Raw genomic sequence first — 24,040 nt, 5'->3', positions numbered from 1 at the left:
TTGTTTATACTGAACTAAATCAAGCAAACTAAGAGTTACTGCAAGACTCAATAAACTAGATTAACATGCACTTAGGTTGACGGGTTAAGACAACCATTTACAGTTTCTCCAAGATGGGACAGGTGGAAAAAAAAAAAAAAAAAGTATTAAATAACTTTTTGTTTCTCTCCTCCATTTGGACTCCCAAGCAGCTTTCTTGCTCCCCTGACAGTGACCCCGTGGTGCAGGATGGCTCTGCAGGCCGGGCAGGGGATCGCCGTCACACTCCGCTCTCGCCGGGATGACTGCGCGTGTAAGAAGCGCATTCCTCCCATCACTGCACTCGCTCCGTAAGGCAACCAGGAAGGGCAGCAGGCCAACGTCTGGTAGTTAAGCAGACACACTATCAGGTTTCCCACATTCAAAAAATCTCGCTGCCAGGGAAGCATGAAAACTGCTTCCTGCAGCCTGGGTGGCAGGAGAAACACAATTACGTGAAGCCGAGGCAGGACCATTATGCTGCCAATCTGCAGAGGGCTCTTAAGATTTTTATCTAGCTGAAGTCCTGGTCTCGAGAGCAGGAGCTTCCTCTTATCACCCAGCAGCTCTTTCATTTTCAGTCTCAGTTCCTTTATCATTGCTCCCTGACTGAGTTTTATCTCCAGCCACCCCTTTTGCTGAAGCCCATAAGATCTCCTAAGCAGTTTTTATCTGTTTGCAAACACACGTATGGAGGAGGCTGTGCCCACTGCAGCCTTTCTCCCAGCATCTCTGTTAAGCTGCTTCCAGCAGGGAGAAGTTCAAAGCGGGACCTAAGGAGAAAAACTTCTCCGTGACAGACAAACCTAAACCCTGCACATACCCCGCTTTGGCAGAGAGGCTCCCCCAGGACAGAGCAAAGGCCACCTTCACCCTTATGTCCTTCCTGGGGTGACAGCACAACCATTCCACATAGGCTGGCAGTTTCTTATACAGCGTCTATAAGCAGTTCAGTGTCAGAGGGGGCTATGGGAAGAGAAGCTCTAACGTGGATTTGAAACGAGGCCATGGTTAGATATGGGACAAATCTTTGCACAAGGCACAAAGAAAAGAAATTTAGGATGACTAGTCAGTCCATGCCTGAGGTTTCAGAAAACACAAGCAAAACAGTCCTGACTATTCCCAAGCTCAGCATCAAACATGGCATTTCACAGGACACAGAGCCGCATGTAGACAAAAGCTACGGGATGAAAGAAATACAAGACACACAAGATCTGAAATCATTCGTTTTGTGGTATTTCTCTGTAAAAAAAATCTCATTTGCCACCCTCCCCAGTATTACTGTTGCATAACAACTTTGCAATTGCATCTCAGAGTGCTACAACATAGCAAGTCAGACTGCCTGTAAGTATTTAACTCAGCTTAGAGAATTCATCATGAAAAATACGGCTTATTTTTTTTATGTACTTGGCTGTTTTTGCTACTTCTGGAAAGGTAGATTTTGTGCTCACTGGCCCCAACGCAGCATCTGTTAGTCACACATTTCATGTTTATACAGAATCCAGCTAAAAAGACACATGCTGGCTTCAAGACCAGAAGGAAAAACAATGATTAATAAAAATACAGGGAGTCATAATAATGGCTCAGATAATATGCAATATTGTCCTATAAGCAAGTCAACCTTCCTATCCATAAATCTGCACAACGGAGTGATTACTACTCCCTTATTAAAAAGGGCTTTGTTTTATTCTGTGGAAAAGTTCTGTACTAGTATTCCCTGAGTAGTCATACATCCATACACAATTGCTCTGGGAATACCAAGAACACGAATTCTATGCCTTTGTCAAAAGCTGTGATCCATACAAGTTTACTTTGGTAAGAGTAATTAAGGTATTTGTGGCCATTCAAACATGTTTTGGTTGTTAATCTGTGTGAGAATGGCAAGAATTCCTAAAGCAGCTTGCGCAGGACAGACTCTCTTCTCACTAGAGACTGGGAAACGACTTAGGCCAACCCAGCGCACGCTGGAAACTCACTCCCCACTGCGAGGCAGCGGGTCTGAAAAACCTCCAGATTTCAGCATCCTGTCCATTTGCGACCAGGATATACCAAAACCCTGGCAGATCACACACGTGAGAACCCAGGGCAAAGCCTGCTAAGTTAAAGAAAAGCTTTGCATTCATTTAAGTGGAGGCTGGGTGTTAACAAAGGGTCGAAAGACAGGTAGGGTTTAATTCAACATTTCTGAACAAAACCAACCAGAAGTTAAAAGCTAAGAAATAAACGAGCAGATCTCAAACCTGCTACATCCTGCAAAGAATGTGTCACACATACTCGGAGTTCTCCTATTTCCAGCAAATAAACTGCTGTGAAAAGTAAATACTTTCTCAATACTACTTTTTCCAGGTAAGCTGCTATGCTGTCGCTAGAATGGTAAACACCAAGAGGTGGTCCATTCAGTCACAATTTATTTGCACGAGAGGCTGACTTCAATGGAGCGCTTAAACACAATGGAAACAAGTGCTTGCATAAGGAAAGATAAACAAGGGTCAGTTTATCCTAGCACTTGCTATTGATATCTTGGGGTGGGGGTTACTGTTTTTATTCCTAGTGATAATTTCTATGACATCTAGGCAGTACCATTTGCAAAAGAGGAGGACTGCAGAATTATTTCCGTTGGTTGTTATATGCTTGTCGACACGATACGCACCTCCAAATCCATCCTTCTCCAGCGGGAATCACAGTGCAGGATCCCAGGGCTGGCAGCCACCACCGGGGTTTTAGCAGGCACCAGGTCCCAAGCGTTGCTGCTGCCTCAGCTGCACGGATGTCGCGCAAGCCGTCTGTTTAAATATTGCAAAGTGGTAATCTCCTGCTTTTGCTACTTTGAAACTGAGGAGGCAAAGGAAAATATTTGAATGTGCAGTCCTGAGGTCAGAGCTAAAGTTTGATTTGGGTTGGTTTGGATTAAGGAGAAACGTCCAAGAACAACTCACTGATTTACTTTATTTCAGGACTTGGCACACAGATTGGACTGAGTTCAAAATCCAACTCCGCTGCGCCAGAAAATGCTACAGAAAGAGCAGAGATAGGAGACATCTGGACTGTGTTAGGAACCTAGAGCCATAAAGTCCCTCAAAAATATTCTCTGTTCATGTTGGGACTTCTCTTATTTTTGTTTCAAACCATCCAAATGTTGAGACTGTGTTTCGGATTAAAAGTAAAAAATAGAACCAACACCCCCAAAACCCCCTCGTTCCACACCAAGAAGGGCAACCTAAGCCAATTACAAAAGTAAAATTAAAAATGAGTTAATATTCGTGACCTCAGATGAAAAAGGAACACTCCTTGAGTGGAAGCAGTAATTTCCAACAGCACTACAATATTCCTACTATGAAAGTGATAATTTTCATTAACATCATATCACTGCAGAGCTATCAGGCAAGAAAAACAGCAAATGTGTCCTATAAAAATATTGCCTCTCCAGTCATCCACCATTCTTCTTAATTGCTACACATAATAGTATATACTAAAGTTATAGATTATGAGTTGTCCTCCTATGATCTTATCCCAAATCCAGTAAAGTGGACGTGAATGTTGGATTGGGCCATCAGAACCGAGGGAACACAATGCAGGCGATGCTAGAACTAAGCTCTGACCCAGGGTTCAAACCAGAGCAAAGTGAAAACAGCAGCACAAGCATCTTTCTGTAGGAAATGTTCTAGTCTCAGTTCTGCAATATAACTGAATTTTTTTATTCAAAAGCTGCCATTTAATTGCTTCCATTGTAACTCCGTGCATTTGGCAGCAGAACACTTTGGTAGCTCCTCAAATACAGCATCACCAGCCATGATGCCCCTTTCTGAAAAGGCTCTTACAAAAGTGAGCGAGAGATTTGGGAAAAGGTATCATACATTGTACATTATTGTACATTTTCAGGATTTAGTACAAAACTAGAAGACGGGACAAACTCCACCAGAAAATGAAGCAGTCTTACAAATAGATTGGCCTCAAGAAATTCCAGTTGATGGTGAGTAATTAATTAACCCTTAAAATAACGACATGCAGTAACCAAGTCCCGTAACCGCGCGCGTCGATAGGAAATCACGCGGTGCTGTCGTGCACTTGGCAGACTCGAGTCCGTGGCAGAGCTGGGCACGCGGGAGCTCCTGCCTCCTCAGACTTACCCTAATAAAGGTTTTCATTAAAAAGCTACATGATTCTACCCCAAACCTCTCTTCCAACATGAGTTAAGCAGAATGCTTAAGAGGGAATAACAAGGAAAAATAAAATATTCAAAGAGCCTGCACAGCTGTATTTAACACTGTGCCCCAAGTCAAGGCTTAGATAGATCCAAACGGGTCTGAGTGGGAAGTCCTTAGAAGTGTTTTTCAACAGTGAAAACTTCTGGTAAGGTTGATTTCATTGGAAAAGCTTCCACTTGTTGGGAATATTTTAGTTTGGGCAGTGTGTGTTCCGTGTTCTTCAGAAATTTTACCCATCAACAGGATAGAGTATCTCATTTTTCCAAGAACACACCTCAGAATAGCAAGGACTGTTTTGCCTTCAGCAACACGCCATCATTTCCTGGAGCTCAGCTCCAATAATAGAAGAGCCAGGAGAGCAGCACAGCCAGATCGACACATCCTGGGATACCTGCAAACCCCAGAGATGTCGCAGTTCTTATTTCAGAAGGTGTCAAAGGAGGTTAGGTGTAAAATGACAATGTCAAAGGGAGAGGAAAATAATCGACGAGCTTCTTGGAAGTAAAAATAATTCACAGAATGATGCTCATAAGCAAACAGCCCAGAGCCTGAATGCTGGAAAGGGCATTTTGCCTGCACTAAGTCATCCTGCACCCATAGCGCGTTACTTTTGTTGACTGCACTACATCAGCTGAAAGCTGAATGACAAAACCTTATTGAAGACTCCTAGTGAGTTGTACAGTCCACAAATTCTTTGGTATTTCATAGGTCTGATGCTGCTTCTGTCATGTGTGGCCATTTGAACCAGAAAAGTCAACCAATTAACCTCCAGCTGTGACACAGTCCTGCAAACAAATCCAGGCAGGAAAGCTCTTCCAAACCAATGGCGTTGGTCAACGTATAATCATGCCCCAAACCTCCAATCCAACAACAAATAACCCTCTTTACTCCAGATAATCCTCCTTTTCTATTTTCCAATAACAACTCAGAAATTCAAAGCAAGTAGGACAGATGAAGGCCTGAGCTATAAAATTCCTATTTCATTTCCTATCGCTCCCCTCCCCCAGGAGCTCAGGAGTGTTTAGATTCCGGGCTGTGGTTTAAGTCCATCTGTGTTCCTCAAGTATAAACATCTTCATTGAAACCAGACCCATCCTGCACAGCCATTCATTTAGTGAGCTCATCTGAGAGACACGGCCTGGCACATTTCTATGACAACGAGGAGAGAGAAAATAAAGGGGGGGAGAAGAAGCTTGGCACCAATTAAACAGCTTTTTAAAGCTTCTCCATTGTTTCCGAGGCTGCTTGCTCTTCCTCTGGTATCTACAGATCTCAGATGCACTGTCACCATGAAATGACCTCTTTCCATAGGGGAACAGAGGCATTTTGGAGGATTTTCATGTGAGCTATAACATTCTCCATATAAATAAAATCAAGCAAGAGGAGCACATTCTGTCTAGCATTAGATTGAATTAAACACATACATACCCTCAAGAGACAACTCGAAGGAAGATAATAATCAAACCACAAGGGGCTGAACAAAACAGTGCTCCAAAAAAATTCTCCCTTCCAAACAAATCCAAATAGCTTTTTGTTGTTTGCTTTTAAGTAACTTTACTGCAGATTCACCCTTGATAAGGAAGAGTGAAGGCACTGCTTCCCCTCCATTAAGAACAACAACAATTGAAAGACCTTTGGAAACAAAGGTGCCTTTTTCACAAAGTACCATTCTTTCACTTGCTGGATCTCTGATACACTCTCTTAAAGCGCTGCTTCTTAATAGTCCACATGCTAAGGTAATTCAGCACCAGATAAATAGGGCAGTGCTTTCTCTGACCCATCCTGTCAGTCAATGCAGAATTCACATTGTACTCATGTCTATTACTCCATCCTCTGGAATCAGGGACTGCCAGCCTACACAATTTACTCATTATTAGTAGTTAAAATTGTTTTTACTAGTAGGGTACAGATGCCAAATCACTCTTGGTGATTCCCAACAAAAGAAAAAAGATGCTATGAGTAAAAGCAATGGAATGAACTCCCAGGATCTACACGTGCCAAGCCACAAGCAATGCCAGGAGAATAATCTTTTTTCCACTCCCAATCTCCCTACCTCTATTTTTCTGGATCTAAGTCTTAACCCAGACTTTGCTGAAATTGGCACCATGCAAGGATCTTCCTCTAACATTCTTCCTGTTCGCAATAGCTGGTGCTATATGATCACAAAAATAGTAACTGATAGGACTAAAGACTTTTTAAGTCATGGAAACCTCAAGGGCAACTTTATCTATGGTCATTTTTTTTTCAACTGGTATCACCAAAGGTTCCCCATTCACACACAGTCTGCACCCATCAACTCAATGATTTTCATCCTGACAGTGTTTTGACTTGATCTTTTACTCACAAGTCACTTTGTTTAATTTGCTTCAGACGTTTTTCCACACACGATTCAGAGTAGTGATGCTGCCAGGCAAAGTACTGAAGTGTTCCCAAAGGCAGAGACAAAGAAAAACTCAGTTATTAGTGACTCTAAAAAGATACTACTTGTTAGTTAACCAGCTTGCCACAGACGAAGGTAGCTAGTGCATGATGGCTGTTCACAGCAAACGTGATCTTGAGTCATGCAATTGAAACCACTGAGACCTCCTTGTGGAATGAGCTGCTAGAGAGCTCAAAGGTAGCGGAGCACAGGCCGAAGATTCCACTGCCTCTCCTGATCCTGCAGGAACGTGGGCTGGCAGCGCACGCAGAGCCACAGCAAAGGGCATCTCTTCCCTTTGGCTCGCTCTGTGGACAAGGGGCAGATCACAAGTCGCTTCACCAAGGCTTCATGCTTAGAAATACATCAAGATGTAGAGCTAATTTTCTAGCCAGACTATGAGTGCACCTCATCTAACAAGCAGATAAAGAAGTGTTAAACTATATTTCTCTGTGCAATGTTTCTCATGGCATAAAAATGCCACACAGATAAAAGCTCAGGCTGAAGCAGCGTCTTAAGATGCCACCTGATAAACTGTGGCAAATGCCAAGGGACTCGTTACTTACTGGCTCTCAGCTCTCACCTCAATCTGCAATGGGCAAAGTGAGAAATACAGGCATCTAGGGATAAACAAAATGAAGGTACTACATATACCAAGAGGTGAGATATGACACAAGGTAAGGCTGATTTCTCTAAGTGTAGCACATCCTTTCTCCAATTTAAATCTGCAAATAGTGGGCTACACTGTTTATTTTCTGCTGCCCACAGAATACATCAGATCTGCCTGCTAAGAATACATCACCAGCTACAGGAGCATGTTTCCCAGAGATACATATGCTGCCATCCCCTCCGGAACAGACAAGGACCACACAGTATCATGTTGCATTTCCAGCTCTCTGTGGGGGTATCCTATGCCTTGTACTCTCCCATGAATATAAAGATGTGCCACTTCTTCTGAGACCATTGTAATCGGCGCAGATGGTAATCCGTTATAAACAGGAAGCATCCATCCTTCTGCTGCACTTCACAGAAGAAACAGGCCACAAACAGCTCCCTCCTCATCACCACTGCTCACTTCTGTGCACTCAAAAACGTAGTATGTCTTCATACACAGCTGCTCCTGCTCCTACAGCTGCCAGAACTGCAAATAATGAATTCAAACTACATGGCAAACAAGTTCAAACAGGACAATATGTTGGGTAATTTACATCCTCTTCTTATGAAGACAAGATTTACTTAAAACCCAAAAGCTCCTGTTCTTTTCTGGAGAGTAAGACTTCCAGTTTCCTGATGAGGAAATGCAGTGATGTGACACTGTGCAGCTCCTGTATCCCTTCATTTATCGTATCATGAATAAAGGTGACTTCCAGGGAATTATCTGCAACAACAGTCCCTTTTTCCCCACTGCCACGTTCCCAAGAATGACTCATTTCAACCCCCATATTCTAAATGCAGGGAAAGAGTTAAGGGCTATTCCAAGCAATTGTGAGTCAGGCTCTTGTTAGAACCATACATTGAAATTACTTGCACAAAAGTTTAAGCAGGGTTATCTTATTTTCTGCAAGTATCTAAGCACCTTCAGCTTTCCCCTCTTAATGATTAGACTTCATGCCACAGGAGATACCATCTCCATTCCACCATCAGAGAACAACTACAGAATGTGCCATACCCAACTTGGAAGATGGCAAAGAAAATAAAACAGCAACAGAGCAGCCCACAGGTCCTGAACTGCAGGAGACCTGCACATTTCCAATGCTGGAGCTACAAACAACAGCAAAGTTTGACTGGCCCAGAAGCAGCACGAGTACAAACCCTCAGCTGTGGGAGAAACGGGCTAGAAAAAGCTGAAGCAACCAGCATCAATAGGTCATTGTGGGACCCAGACACAAGACCAAGCTCTGTGCTGTCCCACAGGGAGGCCGTGCGGAACCACTGCCATTTCTAACATGTAAGTCCTTTCCAGAAAGTCATGGGGAAGTGGAAGGGAGAGGAAGAGAGTTGTGCGATACACATCTTGCTGCTCTCCATCACACAAAGGTTGAGAAGGGTCAGCACCAGGGCTCAGCTAAGCTGCCAAACTCTTTAGTACAATATTATCCCACTTTAGAAGGGACCTCATGATTATTTAACTGGTTTGGGGTGGCTAGAGGTATTACTGTTATTTATTCATTTAGGTATAATTTTCATTAAAAAAAGAATGCAAGAAGAGGCACAAAAGCTGTTCTACAACTGTACTCAAACTTGAGAAAGCCTCTGCTGTACACAGCTGGGCGTCTGTATATGCTTTATAAGGTTTCCAAACTAGAAACACTGGAATTTGAGGCCAGGAAGCTGTCATTGAGTAATGGGGATTCTCCCTTCCCTCTGGAGTATGGGTTTATAGTGAGAGATCATGTTCTTCAGGCAAGTTTATATGAAATGATTCATCTCTGGCCAGCTGCAGTCAAGACATCTGCTTGTTTTCACCTTGCTATGAGAGACTCTCCCAAGCTCCTATCCCCAGAAGGCTCAAATTATACACAATCATAAAAAGAAAACTTAAACAATTTCAAAATAAAACCTAAGCCAGGTAAATTAAAAAGAGGCTACAGATGCACCTCTGCCCTATTTAAGGCACTAAGAAATATGAAATGAATATTACACTGATTAAGTACTATTTAATCAAAATGTACTCACATTAGGACAGAGACACCAACCTCAGTATACGCTGGTTTGTAAGTGGATCTGAGCAAGTCTATGAAGATACTGCTTTGTTTTAAGGATCCCTCAAACTTCACAAGGGATCATGCAGACGGTGCTCATGGGGTCAAACAAGGGTTGTGAACCCATGCCTTTATAGCTTTTCCATATTAATCTGCACTCTGGGCATATATCCAATTAAAGCCTCATGTATAGATCACTAGGTTACTAACTGGCTCGCCTACTTGGGGGCAGGGGAAATAACAAGCTCGTAACTGCATAATTTAACACTGCGTGTGCTTTCGCTTTTACGTGCACAAGTCTTTTTTAGTCTTATCCCAAATAGAGAGTAATGATACCTGCTAAAGACCAGCTTGGCTCCCTGTGTTCTGGAATACGCAGTGGCTGTTACTGAATGCACTCACATTACTGCTAACTCCAGCACTAAGACGACAAGGTCTTTTCACAAACACATGCTACAAAAACAGGAAGCAAAGGGGAAAAGTTTGCAGTGTTTGGAAACAGCAGAGCATTGTTTGTACAGGATTTTCTTATAAATGCAGAAAAAAAAAATCTGGTAACCTGAAATCTGAGCACAGCAGGAGTCTTAGATCATTCACAAGAGTCTCAAGACAGCTCTCGAAAGATCTACAGGTACACGCTGTACAGGCAGAAAAATACACAATTTAGTTCATTTCTCCTATTTCTGATCAGAAAACTCAAAAGCAACGAGACACAACATTCAAAACCCCAGACATTCAATCTAGGCAACAGAGCAAAACATCACATTTTTATTCCAGTTAAAATGGGTTGGAGAAACTAAAAGGCATTAGGAGACAGGTAACACATCAAATTTAAGAGTTTTCTTAATCTACATGATCTAAGCTTCAAAAACACTGTGGGTTGCTCCCAAAGGACAGCACACGTTTGCACAGTATTAAGAAGTTACACTGTAGACTATATCCCTACAAGAAGGGCCAAAAGGCCCTGGTTATAAGCAGGCTGCAGCCACTAACTCGAGCACTTCCCCTCTCAGCTGAAGCACGCGGATGTGTTCCCTCATTTAAACTGTTTTGTTTGCGTTTCAAACCATGGCTTCCTTTCTTCCCTTTCCACCCCCTGCAAGCCCACCCAGGCCCTACTGCACTCCAGTGAATACATAGAGCAAGCACAACATGTACAAAATGAGTAACAGTCAGTGTTGCCTCAATCCAGACTCCCCACGGGTTTAAAATCAACCAAGCTCACTGCAGGTTAAAGCCAACAGAGAATCTGTCCTATATTTGGCAAGCACGAAGGAGAGTTCAGTACTTTCCCGTGTCATCTATCTCCACGAGGGAACAGTTTTATACATGGTCAGCTCCCACGACAGATTTGATTTCACCAGATTTAAAGTACATTAGGCAACCCCAGTCACTGGGGGCATTTGATGCAACTTACAAGAGATCAGAAAAGATTAATTTCAAGTGAGACAGTGACATAGCACCAAAAAAAAAAAAAAAAAAAAGCTTAAGTAGCATTTCTCAATGTCAATAATTTCTTCTGCCATAACATCGAGGGAGAAGACATTAGAGTCTTTAGGGAAATGCTCAACTCCAAAAGCAAAGTGGTTACTTAGAAAGGCTATGTTAATATGCAGTACAAAAGTGCATGTCTGGTCCTGCACATTTAATTTCAAATTTTCCAGCTTTATTTCCTGTTTCATTCACCGTTTTCCTCAGTGTCCACATTACTTTGTTGCAAGGTAGATGCAATTTTTAGCGCCAGGACTTTGCTCAAGCTATTTACTCTTTTAGGAGAAGAGGAAGAGGCTGGTCAGTGTTTCTAGAACAGTCTAGAAGAGGTAGCTCTAAAGAACTAGCTATCTGAAGAGGAGCTACCAGGCTCCTCTTCGGTTAAATACGCAAAAATTTTCCTCCAAAGCCACCACAAAAACACCAACAAATAAACTAGACCCAAATAAACCAGATGCAACAGAACCACAAAGAGTTGAAAGAAAAAACAAACAATATGATGATTGATAATTGGTGCTTTCCTAATAGCTTTCATCAATGCTCCTTACTTCCATATACTGGGGGGAAAAATGGCTGAACTATATTTTCATAATAAAAAGGACAAGGAACAACATTACTTTAGGCTGTTACTACACTATCAGTATTTTCTTTTTAAGAACATGCGAGGAAGCATTCTTCCTGAACTGAATAAGCTGAAGCTCCTTTTCCAATCATGTAATCATGCTACCATAACCTGTTTAGTAATGGTAGCAATTGACAATAATTGTATAGATTTTCCTCATTCATCATATGATAGTTTCCTCTGTTTATCCATACACATAAATAATTCCCATATGTCACTCTGAGCTAAAGGACACGGCTCTTTCACTGAGCACATAGCTCACATACCTCCCCCGAGAACATCCTGAAGCCAGAGCATCCCAGGAAACTGTCCAGCCACAGCTCGCAGTCCCTGACATCAAATGCCCAGCCTGGCACTGGAACAACCAGCGCAAAGAAACCTGCCTTTGCACAACAGTGCTTTCAACTGCCAAGAGCAGCTCTGCTCGCGGATACCCAACTAGAATAACCGCGTAACTCTAGGAAAAAAGGCTGCATCTGTTTGTGCTATATGAGACCGGCTCACAGATGAGCTAGTTAGGTGTCCACATGACCTTCTGCTTTCAGGTTTCTATCTTTTCTACAGTATGTATCACTATAAACGGCAGTGTGATATTTTGAGATACCCCTGTAATTACATTTTTCCTAAATTTAAGGGGCCATCTGCAAAACATTGAAAGAAGACTGGAAGGTAGTAAGAAGAGAATGGCACCACAGGCCGCACTCTGCTATCAGTCATCATTTCCCTAATTTCAAATAAACCCTTAAAAGGACAATGTGGCCTGGAAGCTGCTCAGAGCAACGAAACTGTTTCTGCATCAACCTTACTACTGACTTACTATGAATCTTACTATGAGATGGCAAGGCACCTGAGTTAACACAATCAAGAGATTCAACTGATTTTGGGGTTCCCCAAGACACCCTTGGGAACTACAGATGAGCACTACTTCCAAAACAGACCTGGAAGTGAAGCCTTCCAACAGCAGCAGACACAGCTGAAAAGTCTGATCTCCACTTCTTAGTCTCTCATTTTTCCCCAATAAAACAGTGACCATAAGGCACTTTGAGACTGTTGAACCATAGTCAAGTTGAATGCCCAAAATTTGTTAAATAATTAACCTGTCATCCAACAATCATGTTTTCTGGTTGCTTTAAAAGACAAAAGCAAAAACTGCCTGTGTTTTCTTCAGAGACAGTTAAATAAACATTTATATTTTTTGAAAATAAAATATGTATATAAAAAACCCTTTTTATTTTGATGCAACAGGTTGATTCCACTTGGCATGTTTCAGAAATGTTTGTTTTAAAAGCAGTTTCTACTTTACTATTAATAATATCCTTCCCTGAACACAGCTTCCATGAAAATGGTCATTCTAGTCTTATTTTAGATGCTCGCATAGATATAGCCAAGATATAGCCTGCCCACAACGTGCACTAACTGCATTACAACAGCAAAGAAAACCCTGTGGTACAATAGGGCCCCGTTATAACGGGAACCAACCACGTTACGAGACATCTGCTGATCCCAAAAGCTTATAAACAAAATACGCAAAACAGACAGAGACCAGGAGAAAGGAACATTGCAACATAAAACACCGTAATATCACAACTTGACCACCGAGACAACTCTGTTCTACATAGCTAAAAATATGGCATGTTCCCAGCATATCATGGATTTATAAAGAAAAAAAAAAACAAACATTATTTCTGAATTCCCCTTGCAAACTCAGTTTCTCTTTAGGCCTAAGAAAAATATACGAAATTATGTATTCTTAAAAATTTACAGTCTCTAATTCAACTTGGTCCCAGCTTTCTCGATAAAACATGTATTGCACCATGTGTGATATCTTTGTAAATGAATTTTACAAAACCTATATCCATTCCTGTGTGATCCAACATTTGAATTTTATATTTTTAAAGGAGAATATATATATTCAACATTTCTTTAAACATCAGAAATCTGAGAAGCAAAAGTCCTGTTCTGATAGTTACAAGCATTCCAAATGCCCATCTTAAAATCATTAAGATAGCTTAGAGGTCAGGAGTTTGATATAGCAGACTTTTTTTTTCTCTTTTTTGAAGCATTGGCTTATTCTTCTTAACAAGAGCAAAGCAATTTTCCTTTTATATTTTTCACTCAAATAATAAAATCATGCAATCGCTCAGCTACAGGAACTAGAGCTTCAAAAAAACCATAAGATACTCTGAAAAGGGCAAAAGCTTTAGTCTCTGAAATAATTGACATTTCTGTGCAGAAAAGGGAAAAAGACACAAAAAGGGTCCATACACGGCTTGCATGGCCTCCGACCTCCCACTTTGCAGCTGCCTCCCAACTGGAAATGCCTACATAAGGGAGAATCAAGACAGAAAGCAAAAGCAGCAGCATCTTCCTGTGCTTCTCGGGTCTTGTGAAGAGGACTGGGAGGATTCCGGCGGATTCCCGCGCACGGCTCGGCCAGAACAACGCATCGCAGCGGAGTTCCAGCTAATTTCAGCATCAAAATCACCTTCCCTCTATAAAGCAGTAAGTGCAGAGGCAGGGCAGATGTTTCTATCAAACTGGGACGGCAGCAAGGAGCGTTTTTCCCTGAATAAACCTCTATTGTGTGGGGAGGAGAAGGCGGTAGCAGCGCCGGCAGAGCAGCAGCAGCTGGCAGGACCTTTCCGGGAATTCTCAATGAGCCGGGTGCGCACCCTGGTGCAGCCTGACCCAGGGCCGCTCCGGAAGGCGGATCGCCTTGCACCAAATCCCTGACATCCATCCGCACAAGCTGCCGTTCTCAGTTTGCCTCCCTTTTGCCCCATGGTACCTTGACTTTTTAGCTGTGTGGGGTCATAAATTTAAAAAAAAAAAAACCTTCCTCTATCAGTAATTCAATTTGCTGACCTACCACAATCTTTCTCAATAATTAAATGTTAATGCACTGCAACAAACCATGCCTACGTTTTTTCCAGCTTCACTCAATATGAATTCCAGGAGAGGTGCAGGCTCCAAGGATCTCCCACACCTTGAAGATTTTAAATGCTCTCCTTGCCAGGGCTATCACCTTCATTCACAAATTTTTTTGCTGCTAATTTTCTACATAGAAACCACACCAAAATTTAACTTTTAATGATGGTTAAATGTTAGCATAAAATGGGTGCACCAGAATTAGTATATAGGTTCTGCTGTCTAGCAGGGAGACTTCCATCAAGCCTCTCTCCCCTAAAAAAGACAATTCATGCTAGTAAAGGTTACTCTACAGCTAGAGATCTGCCAACCAAATTAAAATAGGACTGCATTTTGCATAGAGCTGTACAAGAGCAATGGTAGAGGCTGTCACCTCTACCAAGCAGTGACCAATCTGAAATCTGCCCAGTTAACTTTTAAGGGAACCTTTTTGGCTCCCTGAGCAGTATATTGTGCCATTCACTGCGAACAGTGAACGGCAACCCCCCTGCTCAGGGTACTAGGCTGCTTCCCGCGAGCCACGGCCACGTGTTCTACACCGTATTTTCGTCACCGCAACCTGACGAGTTTCTTAAGCCCATTTAGTAACAGGCACACATCTATCCTACTAGATATATCCAGAACAACAGAACCCTGTCTACCAAGGTCCTCAAAAAAAGGAGAAAGGTACAAAGTTGTTTAAAATTATATAGAAAATTCAAAAAAAAAAAAAAAAAAGGTAGTTTTCACCACATACTCGAACTCTGGACTACACAGCCTGTGCTTTTTTATTTTTTGCTTTGTACGTTATGCTTTGCTGCGGTTTATTTGCTTTTGTATTTCTCACCTTATTGCCCCTATCCCGTCAGTCACGTGATGGCCCAAGACAGAAAGTCAAGGAAATCACTGCAAATGTTCAAAGTGCAACTACTGCAAGTACTAGCTGCAATATCCGCAAAAGAATAATTTTAAATTCTAATAATTTTTAAGCCTATAAAGTGACAACCTTTTAATTTGGCATCTGATTCTGACTTTTTCATGTTTTTTCTGAAACAATCAAAGCAAAAACTTCACTCAGCTTTGCCATGTTCAATTATAACACATGCTTTTCAAGTGCCTTTTCCCTTTCCTGGCATTGCCCTGGCATTATAAAATATTGTGCAAAACAGGACAATTTTAGGTAATGATTTAAAAATACATTGGTTTGGGCAGCAATACTGTGTTGCCCTCCCTCTTCTTCCTCCACAGTTGAGTGGACTGTGCAATGGGACTGATCAGCTTCTCGATCCATTTAAGACAAAATATGAAAAGGCTCAAACAGAGACAGTGTGGCCCAAAGCAGCTGACAAGGATTCCGCCCCGTAAAGTTGCTGTAGTACAAAAGAGGGCAATGCAGTGTGAGCACAGATGCAGAGAAGAAGGGCACGGGGCAGCACTACCTAAGACAGCCTTGCTGCCAACAACGCTGCACCATCAGACAGCGCAAACACGTTTTCACTCGGTGCATGTATGTGCACAAGTGCTCTCTATGGATTACCCACGGCAATATATTAATCATCCACCATACGCTTACATACGGAATTAAACACTATGTTTCTATAATCATCTACAGACACAGAACAGAACTAATGCAACTAGCAATGCTCAAAACACTAATAAACATGTCACAGTCTACCCATGGTACCCACAATGTAATTACTTCTAAACACTCCAGAATGCTTGAACTGCTTGAGGTAGATCTCGTCTTTCATAAATCCTATGTGGGTAGATAAGCAAACACCTAGGTAGGTCGGTTCTGCTCACTAATGCAGAAGATACAAGGAAATGAGAAGCCATTTTGTTGCACTGTGTTAAACCTCACGTACTATTTACAACCTTCAAAAATATTATCGAATTACACACAACAAACTAAACACTTCAAAAAAATCATTCCTCCCCAACATACTAACCTATCATCTCTTTCCTCCGAAACCTTCCCCAACACACACAATTCTGCCAGTGACTTTGGTGGGACCAAGGCTTCAACCTCTGTTTTTTCCACATTTCCTAATAATTCAAACTTAAGTCTGTAAATCCAAGCATCAACACATTTGGGACTATCACCTTAGATTTTTACCTCTGGAAAAACTAAACATTCTTTTCATGTTGGATACAACCTTTCCTAAAAGGCCCAAACAGGCCCATACCCCATCCTAGATGACGTAGCAAACTCTTTCCATCGCCAGCTAGCTCTTTCAGTGTAAATATATATATATATAAAAATAAGTAAAGCTGGTCTCAGAGGTCCCCAAAGAGCAAATCCTGGGAGGATGCTGAGCTCCTCAGTGCCTGCTCTGACACAGAATCAGGTGCCCATCGAGTGCCAAAGGCAATTACAAGTCTCAGGGGGACTATGACCACCACACAGTGGCTACCACAAAATTGGCTGCTCTGTGGCCAACAAGAATAATGAAGCACAAGTATTTCTGAGAATCCTTTTTATTTAGGGTCCTAAACATGTGAAATTTACTGGCTGGGTGTTAACACTAATGGCCTTAAGAGCTCACACTCTATCAATGAATATAGCTTCTGTTTTCATATTTTATATAACCTCTGTGACATATAAACACATACCTTAACACTGCTGACTTATAAATAAGCTGTGTTTTTTGACCACTTTAGCAACTAAACACTCAGGCATTAAAAAAGCTTTCAAGAAATATCATTTTAGCTTTTCTTTTTTTTCTAACATCTATCTATGAATTAATACAGCAATAGTTTGTCATAACAGAATAACCCATTAAATTCATGAGTTATCAGGAAAATATGGGTTTTGTTAGTATGGATGTATGCCATCCTTTAATGTTGAAATGACAATGTAAATTTCAAGAACATAAATTACAGGGAGTAAATTTCGCCTCAATTTGCAGAGACATCTAAAATATCAGGGGTCGCGTAGAAATATTAAATACACAAATTAAAAAAAAAATTAAATGCTTTTTCTGATGTGCTTGAAGAAAATATCTCAGACAGCAACAGGGTTACATGATATTCAGAACAGACAAAAAGATGTACAACCAAAATCTACATGTGCTACTTCTTATCAAATAAGAACAATCGGTTTAACTACAAAAAAAGAAAACAAATATTATTGTAATTTAGCACTCCATTTTTACAGTGGATTGAAAAGAAATTATCTTAAACTGGTGGGTTATTTATATGTTCATATTTATTTGTTAGGTGCAATGAAGGGGGCCAATTAAGACAGTTTTAATTCATAATCGTAGAGTTCAATCAATAGCACGGGACCAAAGAGCCAGCATTTGGTTTGTTGAACAGACTGTTTATTTTACTATTACTACCACTACTACCGGAGGTAAAAACATTACCATGTTATTTAGAATCCGCGTAATGGTATGGCATTCCTTTTTCAGAGAGGCTTTAAAAAAATCTCTTTATAAATTGTTTTGAAACCTCTTAGTTCTGCATAATGTTTCCCCCTTGAGCTAATTGTTTTCCAAGGGAAATTTAATTTTTAAAAGAGTGTTTTTCTAACTAATAGGAACCTGCGCTAAAGTAAACAAAGGTCTTATTTGATAGGAATTTTTGCTCCGTCTGTACCACAAGAAGGAAGGAAAAGAACATGTAATAGCGTGCCGAAATAAAGCACTAGCAGATTTACTGAAATTTTGAAAAAGCAATTCTCAGACAATTTCCTATTATACTTCTCTTATTTAAAACAGATTTTTCCCTGTTTCATTTAATATTCTGCATGATTTTTTTCCTAGAAAAACACAAATGCAGGTCCCTGCATTATTTACATACATTCTTATTTTTCAAATATTTCTCATAAGCTATTTTGTCAATAAAATATTTTCTTCACACAGCATTTTTGCACAGAACAAGATTCAAAAGATACCCCAAGCTTTTCAAGGCTGTCATCAGCTTTGACTATAATGTTACATTATATTAACCTTACCCATAAATACGAAGCCAAGAAATGCGAAACAGACATAAAAAGCCAAAGTTTCCACCTCCTTCAGGGATATTAATGAGTAACTTCATGGTCTCAATTATGTCCTGTCTTCCCAGATGGGAATTAGAGAGGTTATCCTGAGCTAGCAAAAATTATTTATTCTTTTCCTGCTGCACATCCATAGCACAAGTCTTCCTTGTAAGTCAGTAGTTTAAAAACCACCGTCCCAAGCACGTACTCCCAACTGCTGCAATGAACAGAATGAAACAGAAAAGAGCAGAGACATGAAAGGGATGAGGCAAAAAGATATTAAAAGCACAGAAGTTTAGCTATGGCTGCCACCTTTCTGGTATTTACAACTGAATTTTAGCATTTTTGCTGAAGACAGAGACAGCTTCTCCACACAAAAACTCAGAAAAAAAGCAGTATTTAATGGGATTTTATTTCTGTCTTTGTTTTTACTATCACCGCCCTTCAAACTGTGCCAGGATAGATCCTACTTAAAAAAAAAAAAAAAAAAAAAAAACATAGCAAGGGCACTATATTTGGATTTGGTAAGTGTTTATAAAAACAAACATTATTCTTCCCATGGGGAAGAAAGTCAGGTTCCTCCCCAAGCAAGCTGTTGTCTGGCAAACAGAGTTTGTAAATATCAAAACTTCCTACTGGGACTTTGACATTTAATTAAAAAAAAAAATCTTTACCAGCACCAGAACAAAAGCTATACAAGATGTATGAGCACTGGTGAAACCGTAGTGGTGAAATCGTACGATGCCCAAGTGACTCAGTCTTTGAGAGATGAGGAAAGTGAAGCGAACAATGAAAATAACATGTAAATCAAGTCCAAACACCTAAATTAAGGGGTTCTCTAAGAGCTAATACATTTCCATTATTAGTTATTAATCTTTTTGATTCATGTGGGGTTATTTTAATTTAGAGTCATTTCTGATACGGTTAGGAAACCGTATCCTTTTTTTAGGAAAGCCTATTGCAGGGAAAATTATTTTTCCTCCTTACATTTCTTTAGGAACAAGATGGCCTAAACACTTCTCCCTCTACACTCCGGTGCAGTGTTCCTGCTAAGAATCACCACCTTACCAGACACAAAATATAACGGCCTAATTAAGCAACGGAAGTTGTTACCTCTTGCAAAAGAAACTGCAGGTATAGGCTCATTAATGTTATTTATATGCGGGCATACACAATATCTATCAGTGGAAAGAAATACCTATGAATAATCAACATACTAACTAATGCTAATTGCTATTTTGCAGCCCAGGTATGATAAGAAAGAGCTTGCGTGGAAAGACTCTAATTCAAGTATGTATCAAGTGTCATAGAAAGAATGGCAAGTATCTAGAATCAACAAATAATTTATCCACAGTATTCATGGGCATAATTCTCCAGATCTGGATTTAGCTGTCATTACAACTTTTGCTTTCAAATGCAAAACAAAGCGATGTTATTTTCCTGTTCAATTTTATTCATGTTCTACAGAATGCAGTAAAACTCGTCATGCCGGAGGATTTGCAAAGGGATGATGTGAAGATTAATTAGTGGCTGTTCATAAAGCACCCTGATTGTGGAAAGCACTCGGTATAAAAATGACCTTGTTATCAGAGCTGCTGAATATTCCCAATGCTCAGACTTGGAAGGTATGGATATTTTTCTACAGCTCTTGAAAACCAAGCTAGTTATATTTAAATATCTATGGGAGGTTTCCAGGCATTTTTGGCATTGTGTCCATCTTCCACTTTAACTTTTTTTAATTATAAATATTCTATATTCTATATGTTCTGCTTAAATCACACTTTTTCAGCTATGAGAGAGCAAAAGCTCGGTATGACGTCGGAAAGACAACAGTTTAACATATCCGCACATTCCGGCAACAAGTGAACATGGATCTTATCCTTGTCCCCTGGTTACTCCCTAGAAATCAAAGACAGTACTTGAAATGATAGAGAACAGATATTTCTGTGAACACTGTATTTACTTGGTGAGTTACTGCTGGAAAAAAATGATAAGGCGCAAGACCAAGCACGAAGAGCACTGGTCGAAAAATGGAGCCTACAGTGGTACACACAGTGCTTTGGTATCTTCTCACCACTTACATACTCAAAATAATGAGGAACGAAAACACATTTTGATTAAAGCACTACCATACAGGACTCTTGACATCTTTTCGGTGACTGTTTCTTTGGTGACACTTTGCCAGGCGCAGACTTTGACGTCTCCTGTACAAATACAGCTTCATGTCTAGCATTGCTACATTACAGAGATTAATGTCCGTAGCAGAATGCCGCTTCTCTCCAACAGTATCATTTTTTTCCCCCTCTTTTTCGCAATAATCAGTTATGGCTACAGTCAGGAAAATGCCTCATCTCCACCAACACTCAACTTCCCCTGTGCACAGATGGTGTCCTACCAGAACCACGAACTGCAATGCTACTCGTGCCCGTGTCTTTTCATGTATTCTCCAGCAATGCTTCACTGACTCATCCTCCTCTCTTTTTACAGCTGTTCCTTCAAAGGAGGAGGATATTCCCTTCGAAACATTTTCAACAGTCTGGTGGAAACAATAGGTGAAGATCTCACTGTGGCAGCTCCAAAAGAGGAACTCAGGCAGCCGGCCTACCTGAAGGTTAAAGCAGCTCCCATTGAAACCTGCTTTGAATAGTCTGTAGCAGAGCGTGATGCAGAAGAGACACTCACTACGTGTCTCCATATCAAAGCGCTTAAGAAAAAAAAAAAAAGAAGACTCGGAGCACATCACAGGCTGGCTGAGACCCATTTAAATCCACCATTAATAGAAACCTACATAAAAGCCAATTCACACTCTCATGTCAGCAGCGTCCTATAGGAAGGCCGGGACAAAACCATTCAGAAAAAAAATCAGATATTTGCATATAAATCAAAAAAAGAAAGAGCGTAACTGAAGTTCGGTATGGTTATAAATCGGTGTAAAACATGTTTTGTGAGCTGTTAATTGCTACCAGACAAAACCTGGACGTAGCCACATCACATAGTATAAATGTTCCAACAATACTGCCCAGTGAAATTTTAAGTTATACCCGTAAATATAAATCACATTTTTAAAGACTGCATTCGCCTCTGCACATTCCAACTGCTGTTGATATTACGGCCGTACATTCTCCTCTTGCGTTATTTTCCACTAGGAGGAAAACCCTGAAGGAATCTCCATGTTTTAAGACCACATCGTCAGTGTCTGGGCAGGATACACAACCGCCAAATCCGAACCCAAAACAAGGCCTGAAACACAGCGGGGCAGCTGCCGTGCAAACCCAAGCATTTGCTTTCAAATTGAAAGCATCCTCCACCTTCCCCACCTCCAACTTTGCCAAGATGTCAGTGGGCATCCGCAGGCTTCGGTTTCGGGAAGGAACCGCTCGAGCCTGGATTCATGTCAGTGTTAGTGTGGGGGGGAGGGAGTAAAAATAAATGGATTTGGTCAAAATAAAAAATAAAAACGCTGTAATTTCAAGATTCAGCATCGGCAGGATCATAAAGACGGCGAAACGCCACAGGGCGGTTCAGGATTCACCCAACGGCAGCCCCCCCACCGCACATCCCCACACACCTCAGGGCGAGGGAGGCGCTTGGGGAGCGCGGCAGAAATTGACACAAAGTGCCCGCATTTCCCCCAAGTTATTACACCCCCCCCCACACACAGGAATACACGGACACATCTACACGTATGTTCGCAAAGACACTGCGGTCAGCGCGGCCGCCGCGCGCCCCCTCCGCGCCAACGGCCGCGGGCGACACAACCAACGGCCGCGGCGGCCCCTCAGCCCCCGCGGCGGCGGCCGGCGGGCCCGCGGCGCCTCTTACCGTGGCCGAGGCGACGCTGTTGTCCGCCAGGGTCAAGTGGTGCGGCTCCCACCGCCGCAGGAACTTGGAGGTGAGGATTTTGCTGAGAAATGTCCGGGGGTGCCGGATGACGCACACCTGGATGTCCCCCTCCTGCAGCAGCTTGTACCTCATGCCGTTGCAGTGCAGCAGCGCCCGCCGGCACGGAGCAGCACCCATTTTATTCCCCTCCGTCGCAGACATTTCCCCCAGCAGCGGCTTGCTCTCCTCGAGCTGTCTGTGATCGCTGCCCCCGCCGGAGCTGCCGTTAAAATCCATAGCAGCCTGCGGGGCTGTATCGTGCTCGGCGCGAGCCGCCTCGCGGAGGAAGGTTCCTATAGGTGGGAGAGCTAGCTAGCTAGGTATAGATAGATATATACATAAAAAAATATAATCCAACCCCACACAGCAGATTAAAAAACGCTGCAGGCAAAAAAAAAAAAAAGAAATGAAGAGGGGGGAAGGGATTCAGCCACAGAGAAGAAAAAAAATGAAAAAAAAAATAAGGGAGGAGGGAAGGGGAAGCGATTTAAAAAATCCTTATTCAAACTTCAGATGTGTCCTCGGGCGGGCGCCCCGCGCCGCGGCGGCTCTCAGCGCGCCGCATCCATGGAGCCGGGCGGCTGCGCGCGGAGCGGAGCGGAGCCGAGGGCGGGCGGGCGGCGGGGGCAGCAGACAAAAGGCGGCGGCGGGGGCTGCGGGGCGTCCGGCCGCGGCTCCTTCCTTCCCCCCGGGGCGTGTGCGCGAGTGCGAGCGGCGGGCGCGCGCGTGGGCATGTAGGTGGGTGCGTGTGCGCGCCGGCGGGTGCCTGCGTGGGGCTGCGCGCGCGTGGGGCGTGTGAGTGTGAGTGCGTGCGTGAGTGTGAGTGCGCGCGAGCGCGCCCGCCCGCGCGCGCCGCCGCCGCCGCCGCGGGAGGAGGAGGGGGAGGAGGCGCGGAGCGAGCGCGGCCTCTCGCTCCGGCCTCAGCCCATTGGTTCGCGCTCGGTCACGTGCCGCCCTCCCTGACGTCAATGGCCGCGGAGCCGCCGTAGGGGCCGCGGCGCGAGGCGCGCGGGAAGCGCTGCGGCCGTTGCGGGGCCCGGTCCTCCTTATCCCCCCTTATCTCCCTTTGTCCCCCCGTGCCCGCGCAGGACGCAGGGCGGCAGGGAGGCTGCAGGCGAGGCGGCCCCGGGGAGGGCGGAGGCGCGCGCACCTGCGCGCCCGCGCAGGCGGCGCCCTCCCCCTCCCGGTTACCTCAGCGCCCTGCGGGAGCGCGCGGCCCCGGGAAGCGGGAGCGACCGGCGCTCGGTACCGCCCAGAAGCCGCGGAAAAGGGAGCTCCCCGTGAGACCTTCGAGCCGCGCAGCAGCTCCGGCCGGCCCCGCGCAATATGGATGCCATACGGAGAGAAACGATACTGCTGACCCGTGGTGGTTGTTCTCTTTTCACCTCAGCAGACAACGGTAGTGGTGGAACTCAGATCTCAGTTCTGATTTCTTGATTTGAACAAGAAGGACCAAATTAATAAAACACATAACATGTCGCTAAACCGTGGAACTCATTTCACTGGCTATTGCTAAGGTCAAGACATTTACATGGTGGTTTTACCTGATGATAGCACATTTGGAGAAAGCACAGAACATCGTACTTCAAAGTTAATCCCATCTCTAATTTAGAGGTGGTGCCTGTGACAAGTAGATTTTTATTCCCAGAGTATTCTTGCAACTGAGCCCTGGCAGCTCCACTCAGTGCAATAGTTCTTGAGGGGGAGATTGCGGTGCCAGCAGCTCAGAGTCGTGAGCCTGCCCAACAGAAACGCTTTCACCTGACGGCCACGGGCGTGCTTGGAGTCACACGAATTGCCTGTTGGAGC

The 24,040-nt window shown here is 43.0% G+C and overlaps 1 protein-coding gene across 1 annotated transcript in view; it reads right to left on the bottom strand.

The window, feature by feature from the left end:
* Nucleotides 1–22,656, bottom strand: part of CMIP (c-Maf inducing protein) — a 124,083-nt gene extending 101,427 nt beyond the window's left edge. The window contains exon 1 of the mRNA XM_088529057.1: nt 22,172–22,656. Coding sequence (XP_088385183.1) covers nt 22,172–22,468 — 297 coding nt within the window. The 5' untranslated portion in view covers nt 22,469–22,656. The remainder of the gene's footprint in view (nt 1–22,171) is intronic.
* Between the last annotated feature and the right edge of the window lie 1,384 nt (nt 22,657–24,040).

This window comes from Tinamus guttatus, unplaced genomic scaffold, assembly GCF_059628265.1.
Source record: "Tinamus guttatus ecotype Peru unplaced genomic scaffold, ASM5962826v1 Tinamus_guttatus_pri_ptg000323l, whole genome shotgun sequence".
Lineage (NCBI taxonomy): Eukaryota > Metazoa > Chordata > Aves > Tinamiformes > Tinamidae > Tinamus > Tinamus guttatus.
Note: the sequence above shows the minus strand (reverse complement) of the source record. Positions and strands in the feature narration are given on the sequence as shown.